Here is a 21998-nt window from a genome sequence, read left to right as displayed (position 1 = left end):
TCGCTGGCTCCCCCTGTAAGGGCTAAAACACACTACCCGGCTTTTGCCGGCCGGGAAAAAGCCGGACGGCTTTTTCCCGTGCCGGCATTGTAGTTAACAGTGTGAGGGCTAGGCACGGCCCGGCCCGGCTGTCGGGTTGCAGCCGGGTCTCACCACTGGAAGGTCCGGCGGCAGCCAGTAAAGCGTGTGTGTGAAGGGGAGCTTTCACACACAACGTTTTTTTCTGAAGCCGTGTCTGATGCTGCGCATGCGCACAGCATCACACACGGCTCAAAGCCGTCCTGTGTGCGAGACTCTGCCGGTTTCTCCCGGATGGCAAAAAGCCGGACAAAGTTTGTCCGGCTTTTTGCCATCCGGGAGAAACCGGCCAGTGTGTTACAGCCTTAAGCGTCCAGCGGCGCCGGGTTAACCCGGCGACCGGGAGCGGGACTAGGGAGCGGGTGGTATTGTGGCAGGCAGCGTCATTATATATATATAATTTTTTTTTCACATGTGACGACTGTCTCAGCCAAAGGGCTACACGGAGCCCAAAACAGTTCACATTATAAGCAGTTTTGATAAAAAAATAAATATTAACAGTAAAGTAATAGAAGTGAGTGAGCGGCGGCAGTGAGAGCTGCCTACCCGCTCAGTAGCTGCACCACCCGTGGAGGCCATGACGGGGCTTCTCTGCTAAGCACCGTCCTGCTTCCATGTGCAGCCGGAGGCTGCAGTCAGCTCTGCTGATAGTAGTCAATGGCGGGGCTCCTTTTATGAGCACCGGCAGACCATCTGCTGCTCTTCTGCAGCACCAACAAACCCGGACCCACATTTCTTTATAAACTGGGAAGGGAGTGTGGAAAAAGTAAGAAAAAATAAAAAACCTTGAAGTTTCTGTGGAGCTCACATCCACTAGTACCTTCCCGACTGGAGGCACAGAAAAATACTATGGGGAGGGTAACCAGTTACTAATTTAAATATTTAAATGTGCCATTCCCAGCTACGCCCCGTCCATATCCCAAGAGTACTCCAGTGACCCCTAGTGGATGAAAAAGAAAATAAGATTTTAAACCTACCGGTAAATCTTTTTCTCCTAGTCCGTAGAGGATGCTGGGCGCCCGTCCCAGTGCGGACTAAATCTGCAAGACTTGTATATAGTTGTTGCTTACATAAGGATTATGTTACAGTTGGAATTGGTCTTTGACTGATACTGTTTTTTCGTTCATACTGTTAACTGGTTGCGTATATTCTAAGTTATATGGTATGATTGGTGTGGGCTGGTATGAATCTTGCCCTTAGATTTACAAAATCCTTTCCTCATATTGTCCATCTCCTCTGGGCACAGTTTCTCTAACTGAGGTCTGGAGGAGGGGCATGGAGGGAGGAGCCAGTGCACACCCATACTAAAAGTTCTTTAGAGTGCCCATATCTCCTGCGGAGCCCATCTATACCCCATGGTCCTTACGGAGTCCCCAGCATCCTCTACAGACTAGGAGAAAAAGATTTACCGGTAGGTTTAAAATCTTATTATTCTAGATCAGTGGTTCCAAAACTTGGGCCTCAAGGCACCTTTACAGTTCAGTTTTTAAGGATAGCCATGCTTGAGCACAGGTTGCTTAATTAGTACCTCAGTCAATTTGATTTAACTATACGTGCAAAAGAATGGATATCCATAAAACCTGGACCGTGAGGGTACCTGGAGGATAGAGTTTGGGAACCAATGTTTTAGATCATTTGTATACCACGCACATATTGATGACTGAATAAACTCATTAACTGCTATCCTGTCTGAGGCAATAAGCTTTGTGTATGTAGGTACATTAAAACTTGTAGAAAAGTGAGATAATGAGTCTACTGTATTGTTTTCACGTAAATAATGTCAATTTAAAAGTTTCAATAACTGGTAAACTGAAGAGGCTTAAAAGTATACGGTTTTCTGTATATAAAGAAACAGTCATTAGTAAAGCCAGGTACAAATTCTGCGATTGAGCTTAAGGTGGTCATCAGACCAGACAGCTGAAAAGCAATCACAAAGGAACATACTGTACATGTTGGCAAACTGGTTTCTCTACCCTGGCACTAAAAAATAAAATCACTAGTTGGGAAGGTTTGACGGCCTGTAATTGGTTGCACCCTATGCAGACAGTGATGTTGTTAAAATCTCATACTGCATAACACTTTCTCCAGAAATGCTTTGCTCTCACAGTAACATACCCCAATGTTTAACGCCACAGGTGGTGACTTACAGTGGGTGACTAGCGTTTATAGAGCTAAATCGCTCCCCATGCTTACACAGTGAAGTGAACAATTGGAGAAACAAATTCATATTGTAATGACACTTACCTATTCCATAAATTATTGGAAGGTGAATGCCATTTTCCTGCTTGTCATTTAAATCTGTGGTAAAAGAAAACATAATAGGAAAGTTATGGCAGACTTACCATTCTTAACTCTCTTTCTGCGAAGTACATTGGTTTCCACAGGGAAAACATCAGGGTGTAGAGTGGATCTTGATCCAGAGGCACCAACAAGTAAAGCTTTAGCTGTCCCAGGATGCAGAGGGGCCTCCTCTATAACCCCGCCTCTAGGCACTGTGAGCTCAGTTTTGATAACCAGTCCAATGCAGGAACAGGCAAGAGAGAAGGCAGGTATTAGTCACAAAAGAACACACTCTTACGACAGGAGAAGGTATCAGTGGCTAATGCCATACAAACCCAAAGAAGCTAGGTGTGTCAGAGTTCCTCAAGGGAGGGAACGCGCCTTAGCGGATGTGAGAATCCGGAGCCCAAAGGAAGCATCCTGGGAAGTGAAGGTATCAAAGGCATAGAACCTAAGAAACGTGTTCACTGGGGACCACGTTGCCGCCTTGCACAATTGTTCTGCGGATGCGTCACAGCGGGCCACCCAAGAAGGTCCAACAGACCGAACAGAATGGTCTTTAATCGCAGCAGGAGCTGGGAGGGCAGCCTGTGCATAAGCTTGTGCAATCACCATTCTAATCCATCTGGCCAAGGTTTGCCTGTTCACATGCCAGCTACGTTTGTGGAAACCAAACTGGACATCTGACCACCTAATAGAGGCAGTCCGATCCACATATACCCAGAGAGCCCTTACCACATCCAAAGAACATTCCTTGGTTGACAAATCTGAAGAGATAAAGGCCTGAACGACAATCTCTTGGTTAAGGTGAAATGACGACACCACCTTAGGCAATTAACCTGGACGAGCTCGTAGAACCGCCCAGTCACGGTGAAAAATCAGAAAGGGTGGACGACAGGATAAAGCGCTTAAGTCCGACACCCGTCTTGCAGAGGCAATAGCCAAGGACCTTGCCCGTGAGCCATTTAAGGTCCACCGATCCAAGAGGTTCAAATGGAGACTCTTGCAGGGCTTTCAGCACAAGAGACAGATCCCATGGAGCTACTGGGAGGACATAGGGAGGCTGAATATGCAAAATCCCCTGAGTGAACGTATGCACATCAGATATAGAGGCAATCTTGCGCTGAAACCATTCCGACAAGGCAGATATGTGAACCTTAAGGGAGGCCAGACGAAGACCTAAGTCCAAGCATCTTTGTAGAAAAGCCAGAATTCTGGAAGTCTTAAATCTACCAGTGTCATATTTCATATTAGCACACCAGGTGAAATAAGCATGCCAAACCCTGTAATAAATCCGGGCAGATGCTAGTTTGTGGGCCTTCATAGTTTGCATAACCTCCTCAGTAAATCCTTTGTCCCTCAGGAGTGATGATTCAAGAGCCACGCCGTCAAAGCCAGTTAGGCCAGGTCCGGGTGGAGACAAGGGCCCTGTACGAGGAGGTCTTTACGCTGAGGAAGATGGGGACGCTCTGATGACGGACCCTGCAGGTCGGAGAACCAATGCCGCCATGGGCCACGCTGGAGCGACTAGAATTAGCATTCCTCCTTCTTGCTTGAACTTCTGCAGTACCCTGGGAAGGAGTGACACCGGAGGGAATATGTAAGGCAGTCAAAAGTTCCACGGAACAGCCAGTGCGTCCACAAACGCTGCCTGAGGACCCCTGGTTCTCGATCTGAAGGTTGGAACCTTGTGATTGTGTCGAGACGCAATGAGGTCTACATCTGGTAGGCCCCATCTATCCACCAGGAGTTGGAAGACTTCTGGATGAAGGCTCCACTCTCCGGAGTGAAAGTCCTGGCAACTGAGGAAGTCCGCTTCCCAGTTCAGGACGCCCGGAATAAACACTGCTAATATGGCTGGCAGATGGCGTTCCACCCACAAAGGATTTTGGACACTTCCAACATCACCATGCAGCTTCGAGTGCCGCCCTGATGGTTTATGTATGTCACCGTGGTGGCGTTGTCCGACTGTTACTGAACAGGCCTGTTCCATACCAGAGGCAGGGCTAGAGTACTGCCCTCAGCTCCAGAATGTTTATCGAAGGGGATGATTCCTCCTTGGTCCAATGACCTTGAAACGAGTGGCGCTGCAACACCACTCCCCAGCCCCTCAGACTGGCATCCGTTGTTAGAAGGACCCAGTTGGGAATCCAGAATGGACAGCCCCTGCACAACTGCTGGTCCTGAAGCCACCAGGACAGCGACAGATGAACCTCCAGAGTCAACTAGACCATTTGGTATCTGATTCGATGAGGTAGGTCGTCCCACTTTGAAAGAATCAACCGTTGCAGAGGATGAGAGTGAAATTAAGCGTACTCCACCATGTCGAAAGACGACACCATCAGGCCAAACACTTGCATCGCCGAATGTATAGATACTCTGGGACGATGAAGGAAGCGCCTTATCCCGTCCTGAAGTTTTAGGACCTTGTCTGGAGACAGGAACAGTCTCTGACTGTATGTGTCAAAGAGTGCACCATGCTCTGAGCAGGGACCAGCGAGGACTTTTTCCAATTTATTAGCCATCCATAGGCTTGCAGGAAATTCACCGTCAGTTGCAGATGACTGAGGAGGACTTCATGAGAATTTTCCAGAATCAGCAGGTCGTCCAAGTAAGTGAGAATTCAGATTCCCTGCCGACGGAGGTGGGCAGTCATTACGGCCATGACCTTGGTGAAGATGAGGAGACATAGCCAGTCCAAATGGCAGAGCCCGGAATTGGTAGTGAAGGTCACCAACAGCATCCCGCAGAAACTGCTGATGCGATATGGCAATAGGAATATGCAGATATGCATCCTGTGTATCCAGGGATACCATATAGTCTCCGGGTTCCATAACCAGCACAATCGAGCGCAGCGTTTCCATACGAAACTTGGACACTCACAAACTTTTTCAGATTTGAGGTTGAGTATAGGCCAGAAAGACCCATTGGGCTTCGGGACCAGAAACAGGGTCGAGTATTAACCTCCGCCTCTCTGGGTCTGAGGCACCGGCACAACCACTCCTGTACTCAGGAGGAAGCATACAACCGTTTGCAGAGCATGCGCTTTCAACGGATCCGAAGGGAGAGCCGTTGTGCAGAACTGGTGAGGGGGACGTCTCCTATAGGAGACCGCGTACCCGTGAGTGACAACTTCCAGTACCCATGCATCTGAAGTGGTCGTGAGCCAGACCTGGGTGAACTGTAGAAGTTGGCCTCACACCCGGGAGTCCCCCAGGGGGAGGCCCGCTCCATCATGCAGCAGGCTTGTCATGATTTGCAGCAGGCCAACGGGCTGCCCAAGACGGTTTCGCCTTGGGATTGGTGTTTTTTGGAACACAAAATTGTCTAGGGCATGCGTGACCTTTCGCTTTCTCTTGAGGCCAAAAGGAGTGAAAAGTGGTACTCTTTTCCTTCTGGGCCGAAGGATTAGTAGTTGGGAGGAAAGCGGTCTTAGCAGCTGCCAATTCAGACACAATTTCATTTAGGTCTTCCCCAAACAAAGTATCCCCAGTGAAGGGGAGGACCTCCAAAGTCTTGTTGGAGTCTAGGTCCATTTTCCACGACCTCAACCACAGTATTGTGGTGTGCTAGAACAGATGTAGCCGACGCCTTGGCAGCCAATACTCCTGCCTCAGAGAACGCCTCTTGAATGTAATAAGAGGCGGTGGTAATGTGAGAGAGGTATTGTCTGAAATATCCTCGGGCAGCTCCTTTTCTAACACCTGAACACATGCCTCAATACCTTTTGCGGCCCAAGAGGCAGCTATAGTGGGTATATGAACAGCCCCTGTAATGGAATATACAGATTTCAGACACCTTTTAACACGCTTATCTGTCGGCTCCCTCAGTGAGGCACCACTAGGCGGCTGACATGAGAATCCACCAGCGGCATAGTCTCCCATTTGTTACACAACTCTGCAGGGAGAGGGTAGCGAGCCAAGGCCCATTTAGGAATAGGGACTTTCTTCCCAGGATTAGCCCAGGGTTCTCGTCTATGTCCACTAACTGGTCAGAATGATGTAAAAGAATTATAACCACCTTCTGCTGTTTAAACTTATCAGTTCTTTGCCACAGCAGTGGAATCCTCCTCATCTGTGATTTGAAGGATATGCTTGAGAGCAACCACCAGGGCAGGGACATCAATCAATAAGGGAGAATCCTTGTCAGTAATACAGGATTCAGTGTTTGACAGGACCGTATGCTCCCCCTCCTCTTCAGATGAGACATCAGAGATGTTTGTAGACTGTGACTAGGAAGCAGCCCGCTTAGAGGGCCCAGGGACATGGGAGTGACCCGGGGTAGACTTCTGTCTAACCAGAGACTGATTTAGTTGCTGTAGTTGGTTAGACAAATTTTCCGCCCAAAGCGGCTTAATCGGAGACAATTTGTGGTGGTAATGGCACAGGCATCCCCATAGGGGGTGCAAGGTGCTCCACTAGAGTACCCAGAAGGGTAGTGACGCTGCCCATGGTGGCTCCTGATAAAGTACAGGAGCTGCGGACTGACTGGGAGGTGCATGACAAGCAGTACAAATCCTTGGAGCATGCTCTGCATGATGCAGGAGTTTCCACAGATTGACTGCCCATTCTGTTAGACATTATATATGCAACAAAAGGGCTAACACAGTACGATTATAAAGCCAGACAAAAGCAAAAACCTGGGGAATAAAACAGGGTATAATGTGACTGAGCAGAGTAGAAATATACTTATATCGATATATAGATAAACAAAGCGTGGTCACAGACCGGAGGCTATAGCAGAATACTCGTACAATATACTCTGCAATGTACACCTACGCTGTCTCTAAGACATATAGGATACTCAAGTGAATGTAAAGTCCTGTACACAGACGGCTTTACATGGGAGACCTTGCCCTGCAATCCCGGAGACCTGCTGCAGCTATGCTGTGAAGATGGCGCCCAGAGTCCCAGTGAGGGAGTGAGGGAGAGTGTGAGGCAGCTCCAGGACAGGAAATCTGTAAGGAGATGGCGCCCTGGGCCGGGGGGAAGGCTGCATGTCAAGCGCCACCTGCCCTATGCTGGACATCCACCCCAGTTACTGTGGAGCCTTATTAAAACAGATGTTAATACACCTGACCTGTGCTACGAATGGTGGTCTAGTGGGGTCCCTGCCCAGTGACAGTGTCCACGCCAGCACCGCGGTCCGTCTCCCGAGAACGTGATTTAATGGCGGGTCCCGCCTAGGAAACCCTCTTACCTCCTACCTGTAGCAGCCACGCGATTCAGGAGAGCAGTCTGCAACAATGCCTAAGTCGGGACGCCTCCGCCACAGGTACCCAGGAGCCGTTTGGGAGGTGATGGAGGTGCAGCACTGAATGTCACCCTGACATACAGCGCTACCAGCCCAGTCGGAAAAGCGAAGAGTCTTCTTTTGTTTAAAAGCTTTCAGGGCTGCTCAGGGCAGCCTTCCTGTTCAGTGACCTGCTGCTGCAGGCACCACCTCAAAACTGAGCTCTCAGTGCCTGTTGGCGGGTTTATAGAGGAGGCCCGTATGCATCCTGGGACAGTTAAAGCTTCACCTGTTGGTGCCACCCTACACCCTGATGTTTTCCCTGTGGAAACCAATGTATCCTGCTGCAGAAATGTCATTTTTACTAAATGTAAAGAAGCAGCACAAATGTTTTCTCTACACAGGGGGGGTACTTTACACTGTAATGGCTACTTTACTGCTACAGTTATAGCAAAACCCATGGGGTGATGGGTTCCCAAAATGTTTAATAACTGGGACCTCAAATCAATATATCACCTGTGTAAGAAATGTCAGAAGTCCTATGCCAACTAATGCAGTTCATTTTAGAGTATCAAAATTAGATATAAATAAGCCATAGGGCCTGATTCAGAGTCGGATGCAATAGTGATGCCCATTTACATGAGCGATTCTTACCAATTGCACATGAATGAACATTTTTACCAGCTACAGTGTACGCACAAAGATGCTGTTGAGATCTGGACAGCCGATATCAGAAATGGGGCAGAAAAGTGATGGGCATTCCTGGGCAGTGACTAGGAGGTGGACTAAAGTGAACGCAAAAAGTCAGTTTCATGTGCCTGTCAATGGAAGTGACTTCGTTCTCAGACGCACAGTCACAGCCATAGGAGGCCAGAGTCAGATTGGTGCACGTATTGATGGTCCAATTGTGGCGTCTAGAGAGTCACCGGCAGTATTACAGTGTGCAGAGACGCAGAAAGTGGGCTTCTCAGTCATAGCACATTTAGCTGCAGGCTGCTACACCAGGTGAAGGGCTGATATTAGCATTTGCATATTATTGCTGACGCAAGAGTGAATGCATTAGTGTCCATATTTGAAACAGGCGCAGAGTGTCTGAAGACTTAGTGCATTATGTTCTCCCGAAAAATGGCTACCACTAGAATAACTCTAGGGTAAGCGGGAAGTAAATTCACCTGAAACGGATGTTCTGGAAACACCTTATTCCCCCTCACCTGATGAGCAGAAGTGAAGTTCTAATATGCCACGTTCCAGACAGTCAGATTAGACGTTGTTTAGAGTCTCAGTTCTGTCTGTCCCAGATGTGTTTATAAAATGTGAGAGATGAACAACAAAGGGCTACACTATGCATTTGCTTTAGCGATGTATTCAAATTTTATGTAACGGTGTCTAGGTATAATACAAACGGCCCCTGATGAAAACTATACCTAGTTCAAAAGGACGTTGGGTGGAAAATAGGACTTTAATTACCTACCGGTAAATCCTTTAACAACGAGTGGTGAGATTTATACACCAGCACACCACTAACATAAAACAACCAGCAACGGCTGGTAACCAAACATCAACAGCTGAACAGGTAAACTTTTAGAAAAGAAAAACCTGCAGAAAAGTCAACACACTGAGGCGGCCGCCCAATATCCCTTGTGGACTACGAGAAAAGGATTTACTGGTAGGTAATTAAAATCCTATTTTCTCTAGCATCCATAAGGGATATTGGGGGGACTTAGTACAATGAGGACGTCCCAAAGCTTCCAGAATGGGTGGGAATGGGCGGAGACTGCTGCAGCACCGCCTGCCCAAACTGGGAATCCTCTTTGGCCAGGGTATCAAACCTGTAGAACTTCACAAATGTGTTCTTCCCCGACCAGGTAGCAGCACGGCTTAGTTGCAAGGCCGAGACTACACGGGCAGCTGCCCAAGAAGACCCCACCGATCTTGTAGAGCGGGCCTTCAGAGACTTAGGAACAGGTAAGGCCAACACATAGGCCTGTTGGATAGTAAGCTTAAGCCAACAAGCAATAGACTGCTTTGAAGCAGGGCAACCCTTTTTCTGTGCATCATATAGAACGAACAAAGAATCCGTCTTACTGATCCAAGCCATTCTCTTGACATAGATCTTCAAGGCTCGCACCACATCCAATGCCTCCGGAGGAGCAGAAGTGCCAGAACCTGACGGAACCACAATAGGTTGCGTCAAGTGGAACTCAGAGACGACCTTCGGCAGGAACTGCTGCCTAGCCCTGAGCTCCACTCTGTCCTCGTAAAAGTAGGGACTTTTACAAGATAAGGACCCCAAATCTGAGACACGCCTAGCAGAAGCCAGTGCCAGTAACATCACTGTCTTCCACGTGAGGTACTTGTCTTCTACCGTCCGCAGTGGTTCAAACCAGGAGGACTGTAGAAACTCCAACACAACATTCAAATCCCAGGTTGACGTTTGCGGCACAAAAGGAGGTTGCATCCGTTGTGAGGAGGATCCAATCCTGAAACTTCGGCCTGCCAGGAGATTGGACGACTGCAGCCACCACAGGAGGGAAAACTTGGCCTGAGGTGACAGCCATATTATCCGGTGCATCTGAAGATGTGACCCAGACCACTTGCTCAGGTGATCCAATTGAAATGTTCTGGCATAGAACCTCTCATATTGGATCGCTTCGTATGAGGCTACCATCTTTCCCAACAAAGATGGTAGCCTCATACCAAAGATATTCCAGCAGGTCGGTGAACCATGCGGACCATCTCATGAAGTGTTCTCGCCTTGTCCTCTGGGAGAAACTTTCTGGGCCACAGTATCCAGTAACATCCACAGGAACAGGAGCCGCTGAGTTGGCTCCAGGTGGGACTTCTGTAAATTGAGAATCCACCCATGGTGTGATAGAAGTTGGATAGTGCAGCCGATATGGAGCAATAAAAGCTCCCTGGATCTCGCTTTTATCAGGAGATCATCTCAAACCTCAGATAAGCCCGATGAAGTGGCCAAATTGGAATATGGAGATAGGCATCCTTGATATCCAGGGAGACCATGAATACCTGTTCTTCCAGGCCCGCAAACACGGCTCGCAAGGATTCCATTTAGAACTTGAAAACCTTTAGGTAAGGGTTAAAGGACTTTAGATTCATAATGGGCCTTACCGAACAGTCAGGTTTCGGTACCACAAACAGGTTGGAGTAATAACCCTTTTCCTGTTGTTGTAATGGTACTGGAACAATGACTTGGGACCGGACCAACTTTTGGATGGCCTCTTGCATCGTAATTTGCATATCCTCCAAAGCTGGTAAGCTTGATTTGAAAAATCGTTGGGGAGGAGCACCGTCAAACTCCAGCTTGTAGCCCTGAGAAATTAGGTCCTTGACCCGGGTATCCTGGCAGGAACTCTCCCAGATGCGGCTGAAGTGACGCAGCCGAGCTCCAACCTCGAGATCCCCTCGGGGTGGGTGGGCACCGTCATGCTGAGAGTGGAAGCAGAACTGGTGCTCTGTTCCTGAGAACCGGTGCTTGCAGGTTTTCTTGTCTTACCTCTGGTGCCTCTAGCCGCATTGGAGGCACCTCTGGCCCTAGATCGAAATCTGTTAGACCGAACGAACTAAACAGACGGCCCCGGGTAGGAACGCCTAGCCGGTGGGGCCCCAGAGGTGAGAAATGTGGATTTCCCTGCAGTAACTTTAGAAATTCACGTATCCAACTCAACCCCGAAGAGCCATTCCCCAGTAAAGGGGAGAGATTCCACAGTGCGCTTGGACTCTGCGTCCGCTATCCATTGATGCAACCACAAGGCCCTGCGCGCCGACACTGCCATGGCAGAGGTCCTAGCATTAATATTGCCCATCTCCTTGAGAGAGTCACACAGGACGCGAAAAAGTGTCCTGGATGTGTCTTCAGAGAGTTACCATAGTAACCAGGGGCATATCCCCGGAGAGGCCCACCTGAATTTGGGTAGCCTACGTATGAATGGCATGGGCATCCAGCAACCTGCTATGACCGGCCTTTGAGATATACCTGCTGCTGTGTAGATAGACTTTAGTGTAGTCTCCATTTTTCTGTCCCCAGGATCCTTCATGGTAAAGGAGCCCGGAGCAGGCAGCATCACCTTTTTAGACAGGCGAGAGACTGATACGTCAACCGCCGGGGGTTCTTCCCAGAATTTCCTGCCTTCAGGAGCAAATGGGAAAGTGTGCAAAAAACTTTTTGGCACTTGGTATTTTCTTTTTCATCCACTAGGGGTCACTGGAGTACTCTTGGGATATGGACGGCTTCCACAGGAAGAAGGCACTGAATAAATTAATTTTGAAACTACACCTCCCCTCCATATCCCTGAGTACCTCAGTGTTTTTTCTGTGCTCGACACAGTTAGAAGGCTTGTGGAGTTTGTCCACATTTCATGGAATTTTTTCTACGTTTTTCTTTTTTCAACGATTTACCACATCCCTTCCCCCCTTCCAATAGGCGTGGGTCCGGGATAGTGAAGGCTGCTTTAGCAGCTGTGGGTGTCGGACCTCTCTAAAAAGAGCTCCCTCACTACCATGTGCAGGACTAAAACCTGCAGTAAAGGCTGGACGGAACTTACAGAGAAGCCCCGTCATAGCCCTCACCACAGGGTCCAGGTATGTTGAACGGGGCGGTCAGCTCACGCTGCCGCCCCACTGTGTGGGATACTGTGTGTGTGTGTGGTCCCCCGCCGCTCTGAGCCGCGTCAGCCACATGGTTTTATGCATAGGCCGCTCCATGAGTAACTTTGCTGCCACAGTGATGTTCCCTGCACACAGAAATGTCAGGGTCACTGGATAAAAGCTCATGATTCAACTCTTATTGATAAAGGGAATACAGCAGCGCTGCATATGTATTACAATAGGCTATGAAGTCTTTGTTAAAACAGGATACAAGTTATATGTGCAGGTTTGAGTGCAACATGTTTATTAAATCTGCCTACATAATTATAAGTCGGCACTTTGTGTTATACTGTGAGCATGGGGACATATTAACCATGCTTCCTGTTGTTTTTCCTGTTGTATTTCCAGAATTTCCTGTGTTACATCTCTCCTCCATTGAAGGCGCAGGGGTGTTAAGGGGAATTTGGGATCAGGCATATTGCTGGCGTGCACTGCACTTGGCCAGATATATATTTATAGAGACACCTTAGTGCTATTTACTGAGTCGCGCAAGTTGTCTGTCTTTGTATTTTTTGTATTGTCTGTCTGCATGAGTAAGACACCAGCAATTACTAATAAGCAGTTTCCCTGCCATGTCTAAAACATGGATATACACTCACTTCTCTTACTATTATTTATATCATAACTGTTTATAATGATAGTATCCTAAAGTCTGCAAATCTGAATCATGGCCGTGGCAGCCAAATACTGGCTTTGTTCACTGTTGTAAAGTAAAATATGTTATAACAATTGGTCAGCACATGGTGCTTATAAAACAGTATCTGTGGAGCACTGCAAGCATTGTGAGTTCAGGTCTCACCTGCAGCAGCTTTGGCTTAATTCACTTGGCCACACCACACTGGATACGCCCAATCTCATCTGATTTTGGAAGCTAAGCAGTGTTGGGCCTGATTAGCCACCTGGGAGTACAAGGTGCTGTAGGTATTTTTTTAATCTACAACCACACCACACTGGATACGCCCAAACTCATCTGATTTTGGAAGCTAAGCAGTGTTGCATATTGTTTGCCATCTGGGGAGACTGGTGATCCAACTAGATTGCATGCTAGTTTAAACTGTAAAAAAAAAAAAAGATACATTCTGGTAGCTCAGTTTGGGCTTACACTATCAATATAAACCTACCATAGGTTTTACAGTCATGATAGCTCTCCAGAGGCAGCTCCCAAGAGCGCGCTCTCGGCGCCGGCCACTAGATAGGGCCCATTAACTAAGCTGTGGTTATGCAGCAGTCATCTCAGGTTTTAAGCCTGTGTGAGGTCACATTTAGTTTCAGACTTCTAAAAATTATTATACCTCTGTATCAGGATGTATCTGGATATATGTATATGGGTATATAATATATATGTGTATGTATGCATATATGGAATATATATATATATATTTATTAAGGTCTGAGTATGTGTGAATATACATTGTTGTATGTATGTGTAGATATATTTATATATATATATATATATATATATATATAATATGCTGACATTAAAAATCTAGTTTTGCAGTAAGCAAGACTAATTGGTCAGCACACAGTGCTTATTAAACAGTATCTGTTGAGCACTGCAAACATGGTGAGTTCAGGCTCACCTGCAGCAGCTTTGCTTATTGTTTTTACAGGTGCCTCTGTAGCCAAGTGGTTAGGCTTCCCGGCCACAGTGAACATTGTGATTGCATGGACACTGGTTCAGATCCTGGTTTAACAGGTGTTTAAAAAAAAAAAAAAAACATGGTAGGACACCATTTTTTAACGTTACTTCCTGGTTCTTTCCCGGAGGTTGCTGCCCTACAACACTTAGCCTCTGGAGGAGCGGGGTGTTGTTAGGAGTTTAATTTATTGATTGTTTTTGTACAGCATGACTCTACAGGAAGATTCACTATTGCTGGTAACCACATGCACGGTAATGCAGGTTTATACACACGTTACTTCCGTGGTGTACTTACTGGTTGGGGTACATGATCACTAAGTCTAATGCATAGTCAAACAAGCAGCTTCGCTGCAAAGTCGGTCACACAGTGTGTCGGACAAATACGAATCTGGGCCAGTGGCGCAATGTATAACGCATCTGACTACGGATAACAAGATTGTAGTTCGTCTCCTACCTGGCTCGTTTAAGTTGCCGTGATCGTATAGTGGTTAGTACTCTGCATAAAAACTGCACAGACAGACCCTTACCGGTCCTCTTTGGGGGGAATGCAGGGGCATGTACTGCCTGGAAAAAAAAAAAAAAAAAATACATTTTTTTTTACTGTTTCAGTTAGATTGCTGCGGTCGATTTACCGCCAGCCCTCATAGCACCAGGCCAGTACGTCAGGTTCTCAGCGAAGGCTGAACAATTTTCAATGAGAGACAATTGCAATTATTGGGTGTTTAACTACCTATCGGAGTGTACCCTACACAGCAGTAGGGCTGTTGCTTCGCCCTGCTTTGGTAAGGGTTTGAGGTAACAAGGCTGTAGTGGCAGGACACTCCAGTTCAGGTTTGCCCTAAATAAAGACCACCTTACACTTCTTGCTGCCTACAGCTTCGTTGGACGTTGGCAGTTGGTTCTTGCGTTTTCAGCTTCGCTAGTGGCGCATAACGTCCACTTTGGCTACGTTCCTAACAGGCGGAGTCGGATTCCAAACGAGATAGATCGCAGACCAAGTGGGGGGGAAAATCTGATTTCCTACCATTGTCTACGCGAATTCCTGAATGATTCCGTCTCAACGTCTTCAATTCCTAGGTATGATTCTCGATACGGTAAATCAAAGAATTTACCTACCCGAACAGAAAGTACAGGTCATTCGTCATCTGGTACAATTAGTGCTCAAGCAACGCACAGTCTCGGTTCATTTGTGCATTCGCCTATTAGACACAATGGTGGCGGCTTTCGAAGCGCTTCAGTTCGGAAGACTTCACTCACGTCCTTTTCAATTGGATGTGCTCGCACAGTGGTCGGGCTCGCATCTGCAGATTTACCGCAGGGTGAGGTTGGCTCCAAGGGCCAAGTGTCTCTACTCTGGTGGCTCAAAGTACAGAATCTAACCGCAGGGAAACGGTTCGGCGCCTGGAATTGGATCATTCTCACGGCGGACGCGAGTCTCAGAGGTTGGGGAGCTGTAGTTCAAAATGATCAGCTCCAGGGTCTCTGGGCAGGTCACGAAAGATTGCTGTCTATAAATGTCCTGGAACTCCGGGCAATTTACAATGCGCTACGACAAGCAGTGCACAGGCTGCAGGCTCAGGCTGTTCAGGTGCAGTCAGACAATGCGACGGCGGTCGCATATATCAACAAACAAGGAGGAACGAAAAGCCGTATGGCAATGCGGGAAGTAGCTTGAATCCTCTATTGGGCCGAGTATCACCAAATTATATTGTCGGCAGTAGTCACTCCGGGAGTGGACAACTGGGAGGCGGATTATCTCAGCCATCGGAATTTTTATCCAGGAGAATGGGCATTAAATCCAGAAGTGTTTCACATGCTAGTCCAGAAGTGGAGTTACCCGCAGGTGGACCTGATGGCATCTCGCCACAATCATCAAACGCCCCAGGTCGTGTCCAGAATGAGAGATCCAAAGGCAGTGGCGGTGGATGCTCTCACAATCACGTGGCCATACAGTCTCGTGTATCTGTTTCCACCGTTTCCGCTGCCCCCTCTGTGGCTAAAACGGATCAAAGAAGAGTCCGTCACAGTTATACTAGTGGCGCTTCTTTGGCCTCGGAGAGCTTGGTTCTCGGATCTCCGCGGTCTACTCGCAGTCGGTCTTTGGCCGCTCCCACTACGTTCGGACCTGTTACAGCAGGGTCCGTTCCTTTACCCCGATTTAGCGCGGCCGCGTTTGACGGGGTGGCTGTTGAGACAGCCCTCTTAAGAAGAGAGGGCATTCCATAATCGGTTATACCAACCATGTTACGAGCCAGGAAGCCGGTTACGGCAGCTCATTATTACAGAATTTAGCGTGCCTATGTAGGTTGGTGTGAAGCTCGGAAGTTTCCGACATCATCTTTTAAGTTATCCCGTCTTTTGTTATTTCTACAGATGGGGTTAGATGGAGGTCTGAGTTTATCCACACTAAAAGTGCAGATATCGGCGTTGTCAATTTATTTTCATAGTAGATTGGCCCTATTGTCATCGGTTCACACCTTTATGCAGGGTGTCCTCAGAGTTCAGCCTCCATTCACTCCACCTACTGCGCCATGGGACTTGAATCTGGTTTTTAGATTTCTTACAGTCTTTTTATTTTGAACTCTTACAACAAGTGGATATTAAAAATTTTCACTTGGGAAAACAATTTTTCTTTTAGCCTTAGCGTCAGCAAGGCGTGTTTCAGATTTGGGTGCTTTGTCGTGCAAGCCACCGTATTTAGTGTTTCATGATGACAGAGCGGAACTTCGGACGAATTCCGCTTTTCTACCAAAGGTAGTGTCATCTTTTCACATCAATCAACCAATAGTAGTTCCAGTGTTAACAGGAGACTCTGGTAGGTTGGATGTGGTACGCGCATTACGCATTTATGTATCCTAAACGTCGACAGTTCGTAAGACGGATACGTTGTTTGTTCTCTATGATGCTGCCAAGATGGGTTGGCCAGCTTCTAAGCAGACCTTATCCAGATGGATTAAACTGACCATATGTCAGGCTTACCTTCATGCTAGGTTACAGCCGCCTACATCAGTAACAGCTCATTCCACAAGTGCTGTGGGAACGTCATGGGCAGCGAGTCGTGGAGCTTCTACGACACAGCTTTGCCGGGCGGCTACATGGTCTTTGGTGCACACGTTTGTGCGCTTCTACAAGTTTGATACGTTTGCGGCATCAGCATCTAGCTTTGGCCGCCTAGTGTTACAGGTGCCAAACAGCTCTCCCGCCCACGGGGGAAACTTTGGTACGTCCCAAGAGTACTCCAGTGACCCCTAGTGGATGAAAAAGAAAATAGGATTTTGGTACTTACCAGGTAAATCCTTTTCTTTGAATCCATAGGGGGCACTGGACGCCCACCCAGAGCAGTTTACCTGGTTTGGAGTAGGTTCAGTAGATCTTATGGTAACACATTTTCACCGACTGGTTCAGATTAACAAGTTCTAATCGGTTATGGTGTCAACTGTTTAGTTGTCAGTAATGTTGTGTCAACTTTATTGTTGTCCGTTATGTTATATGTAATTCTCCATTGTCAACCTCTCTATCGCTCCTGTTCGGCTCAGTAAAAAACACTGAGGTACTTAGTGATGAGCACCGGAAATTTTTCGGGTTTTGGTTTTGGGTTCGGTTCCGCGGCCGTGTTTTGGGTTCGAACGCGTTTTGGCAAAACCTCACCGAATTTTTTTTGTCGGATTCGGGTGTGTTTTGGATTCGGGTGTTTTTTTCAAAAAACCCTAAAAAACAGCTTAAATCATAGAATTTGGGGGTCATTTTGATCCCAAAGTATTATTAACCTCAATAACCATAATTTCCACTCATTTTCAGTTTATTCTGAACACCTCACACCTCACAATATTATTTTTAGTCCTAAAATTTGCACCGAGGTCGCTGGATGGCTAAGCTAAGCGACCCAAGTGGCCGACACAAACACCTGGCCCATCTAGGAGTGGCACTGCAGTGTCACGCAGGATGGCCCTTCCAAAAAACACTCCCCAAACAGCACATGACGCAAAGAAAAAAAGAGGCGCAATGAGGTAGCTGTGTGAGTAAGCTAAGCGACCCTAGTGGCCGACACAAACACCTGGCCCATCTAGGAGTGGCACTGCAGTGTCACGCAGGATGGCCCTTCCAAAAAACACTCCCCAAACAGCACATGACGCAAAGAAAAAAAGAGGCGCAATGAGGTAGCTGTGTGAGTAAGCTAAGCGACCCTAGTGGCCGACACAAACACCTGGCCCATCTAGGAGTGGCACTGCAGTGTCACGCAGGATGGCCCTTCCAAAAAACACTCCCCAAACAGCACATGACGCAAAGAAAAAAAGAGGCGCAATGAGGTAGCTGTGTGAGTAAGCTAAGCGACCCTAGTGGCCGACACAAACACCTGGCCCATCTAGGAGTGGCACTGCAGTGTCACGCAGGATGGCCCTTCCAAAAAACACCCCCCAAACAGCACATGACGCAAAGAAAAATGAAAGAAAAAAGAGGTGCAAGATGGAATTGTCCTTGGGCCCTCCCACCCACCCTTATGTTGTATAAACAGGACATGCACACTTTAACCAACCCATCATTTCAGTGACAGGGTCTGCCACACGACTGTGACTGAAATGACGGGTTGGTTTGGACCCCCACCAAAAAAGAAGCAATTAATCTCTCCTTGCACAAACTGGCTCTACAGAGGCAAGATGTCCACCTCATCATCACCCTCCGATATATCACCGTGTACATCCCCCTCCTCACAGATTATCAATTCGTCCCCACTGGAATCCACCATCTCAGCTCCCTGTGTACTTTGTGGAGGCAATTGCTGCTGGTCAATGTCTCCACGGAGGAATTGATTATAATTCATTTTAATGAACATCATCTTCTCCACATTTTCTGGATGTAACCTCGTACGCCGATTGCTGACAAGGTGAGCGGCGGCACTAAACACTCTTTCGGAGTACACACTTGTGGGAGGGCAACTTAGGTAGAATAAAGCCAGTTTGTGCAGGGGCCTCCAAATTGCCTCTTTTTCCTGCCAGTATAAGTACGGACTGTCTGACGTGCCTACTTGGATGCGGTCACTCATATAATCCTCCACCATTCTTTCAATGGGGAGAGAATCATATGCAGTGACAGTAGACGACATGTCCGTAATCGTTGTCAGGTCCTTCAGTCCGGACCAGATGTCAGCATCAGCAGTCGCTCCAGACTGCCCTGCATCACCGCCAGCGGGTGGGCTCGGAATTCTGAGCCTTTTCCTCGCACCCCCAGTTGCGGGAGAATGTGAAGGAGGAGATGTTGACAGGTCGCGTTCCGCTTGACTTGACAATTTTGTCACCAGCAGTTCTTTGAACCCCAGCAGACTTGTGTCTGCCGGAAAGAGAGATCCAAGGTAGGTTTTAAATCTAGGATCGAGCACGGTGGCCAAAATGTAGTGCTCTGATTTCAACAGATTGACCACCCGTGAATCCTTGTTAAGCGAATTAAGGGCTCCATCCACAAGTCCCACATGCCTAGCGGAATCGCTCTGTGTTAGCTCCTCCTTCAATGTCTCCAGCTTCTTCTGCAAAAGCCTGATGAGGGGAATGACCTGACTCAGGCTGGCAGTGTCTGAACTGACTTCACGTGTGGCAAGTTCAAAAGGTTGCAGAACCTTGCACAACGTTGAAATCATTCTCCACTGCGCTTGAGACAGGTGCATTCCACCTCCTATATCGTGCTCAGTTGTATAGGCTTGAATGGCCTTTTGCTGCTCCTCCAACCTCTGAAGCATATAGAGGGTTGAATTCCACCTCGTTACCACTTCTTGCTTCAGATGATGGCAGGGCAGGTTCAGGCGTTTTTGGTGGTGCTCCAGTCTTCTGTACGTGGTGCCTGTACGCCGAAAGTGTCCCGCAATTCTTCTGGCCACCGACAGCATCTCTTGCACGCCCCTCTCGTTTTTTAAATAATTCTGCACCACCAAATTCAAGGTATGTGCAAAACATGGGACGTGCTGGAATTTGCCCAGATTTAATGCACACACAATATTGCTGGCGTTGTCCGATGTCACAAATCCACAGGAGAGTCCAATTGGGGTAAGCCATTCTGCGATGATCTTCCTCAGTTGCCGTAAGAGGTTTTTAGCTGTGTGCGTATTCTGGAAAGCGGTGATACAAAGCGTAGCCTGCCTAGGAAAGAGTTGGCGTTTGCGAGATGCTGCTACTGGTGCCGCCGCTGCTGTTCTTGCGGCGGGAGTCCATACATCTACCCAGTGGGCTGTCACAGTCATATAGTCCTGAGCCTGCCCTGCTCCACTTGTCCACATGTCCGTGGTTAAGTGGACATTGGGTACAACTGCATTTTTTAGGACACTGGTGAGTCTTTTTCTGAGGTCTGTGTACATTTTCGGTATCGCCTGCCTAGAGAAATGGAACCTAGATGGTATTTGGTACCGGGGACACAGTACCTCCAACAAGTCTCTAGTTGGCTCTGCAGTAATGATGGATACCGGAACCACGTTTCTCACCGCCCAGGATGCCAAGGCCTCAGTTATCCGCTTTGCAGCAGGATGACTGCTGTGATATTTCATCTTCCTCGCAAAGGACTGTTGGACAGTCAATTGCTTGGTGGAAGTAGTAAAAGTGGTCTTACGAGTACGACTTCCACTCTGGGATGACCATCGACTCCCAGCAGCAACAACAGCAGCGCCAGCAGCAGTAGGCGTTACACGCAAGGATGCATCGGAGGAATCCCAGGCAGGAGAGGACTCGTCAGAATTGCCAGTGACATGGCCTGCAGGACTATTGGCATTCCTGGGGAAGGAGGAAATTGACACTGAGGGAGTTGGTGGGGTGGTTTGCGTGAGCTTGGTTACAAGAGGAAGGGATTTACTGGTCAGTGGACTGCTTCCGCTGTCGCCCAAAGTTTTTGAACTTGTCACTGACTTATGATGAATGCGCTGCAGGTGACGTATAAGGGAGGATGTTCCGAGGTGGTTAACGTCCTTACCCCTACTTATTACAGCTTGACAAAGGCAACACACGGCTTGACAAATGTTGTCCGCATTTCTGTTGAAATACTTTCACACCGAAGAGCTGATTTTTTGGGTATTTTCACCAGGCATGTCAATGGCCCTATTCCTCCCACGGACAACAGGTGTCTCCCCGGGTGCCTGACTTAAACAAACCACCTCACCATCAGAATCCTCCTGGTCAATTTCCTCCCCAGCGCCAGCAACACCCATATCCTCCTCATCCTGGTGTACTTCAACACTGACATCTTCAATCTGACTATCAGGAACTGGACTGCGGGTGCTCCTTCCAGCACTTGCAGGGGGCGTGCAAATGGTGGAAGGCGCATGCTCTTCACGTCCAGTGTTGGGAAGGTCAGGCATCGCAAACGACACAATTGGACTCTCCTTGTGGATTTGTGATTTCGAAGAACGCACAGTTCTTTGCTGTGCTTTTGCCAGCTTGAGTCTTTTCATTTTTCTAGCGAGAGGCTGAGTGCTTCCATCCTCATGTGAAGCTGAACCACTAACCATGAACATAGGCCAGGGCCTCAGCCGTTCCTTGCCACTCCGTGTGGTAAATGGCATATTGGCAAGTTTACGCTTCTCCTCTGACAATTTTATTTTAGATTTTTGAGTCCTTTTTTTTACTGATATTTGGTGTTTTGGATTTTACATGCTCTGTACTATGACATTGGGCATCGGCCTTGGCAGACGACGTTGCTGGCATTTCATCGTCTCGGCCATGACTAGTGGCAGCAGCTTCAGCACGAGGTGGAAGTCGATCTTGATCTTTCCCTATTTTTGGAACCTCAACATTTTTGTTCTCCATATTTTAATAGGCACAACTAAAAGGCACCTCAGGTAAACAATGGAGATGGATGGATACTAGTATACTTATGGATGGACGAGCGACTGCCGACACAGAGGTAGCTACAGCCGTGGACTACCGTACTGCGTCTGCTGCTAAAATAGACTGGATGATAATGATATAAAATATATATATATATCACTACTGCAGCCGGACAGGTATATATTATATAATGATGGACCTGCTGGACACTGTCAGCTCAGCACTGCAGACTCCTAAAGTAAGCTACTAGTATCAAGAAGATAGAAAAAAAAAAAAACACCACGGGTAGGTGGTATACAATTATG

General features: G+C 47.7%; 1 protein-coding gene across 2 annotated transcripts in view; it reads right to left on the bottom strand.

The window, feature by feature from the left end:
* Window positions 1-21998, bottom strand: part of NTAN1 (N-terminal asparagine amidase) — a 222802-nt gene that overhangs the window by 72941 nt on the left and 127863 nt on the right. Inside the window, exon 7 of one of the 2 annotated variants that reach the window (XM_063934358.1) lies at window positions 2323-2376. The exons of the other annotated variant lie outside the window; for it this stretch is intronic. Within the exon in view, the coding sequence (XP_063790428.1) occupies window positions 2323-2376 (54 nt within the window). The remainder of the gene's footprint in view (window positions 1-2322; window positions 2377-21998) is intronic. 2 annotated transcript variants of the gene reach the window in all.

This window comes from Pseudophryne corroboree, chromosome 7, assembly GCF_028390025.1.
Source record: "Pseudophryne corroboree isolate aPseCor3 chromosome 7, aPseCor3.hap2, whole genome shotgun sequence".
Lineage (NCBI taxonomy): Eukaryota > Metazoa > Chordata > Amphibia > Anura > Myobatrachidae > Pseudophryne > Pseudophryne corroboree.
Note: the sequence above shows the minus strand (reverse complement) of the source record. Positions and strands in the feature narration are given on the sequence as shown.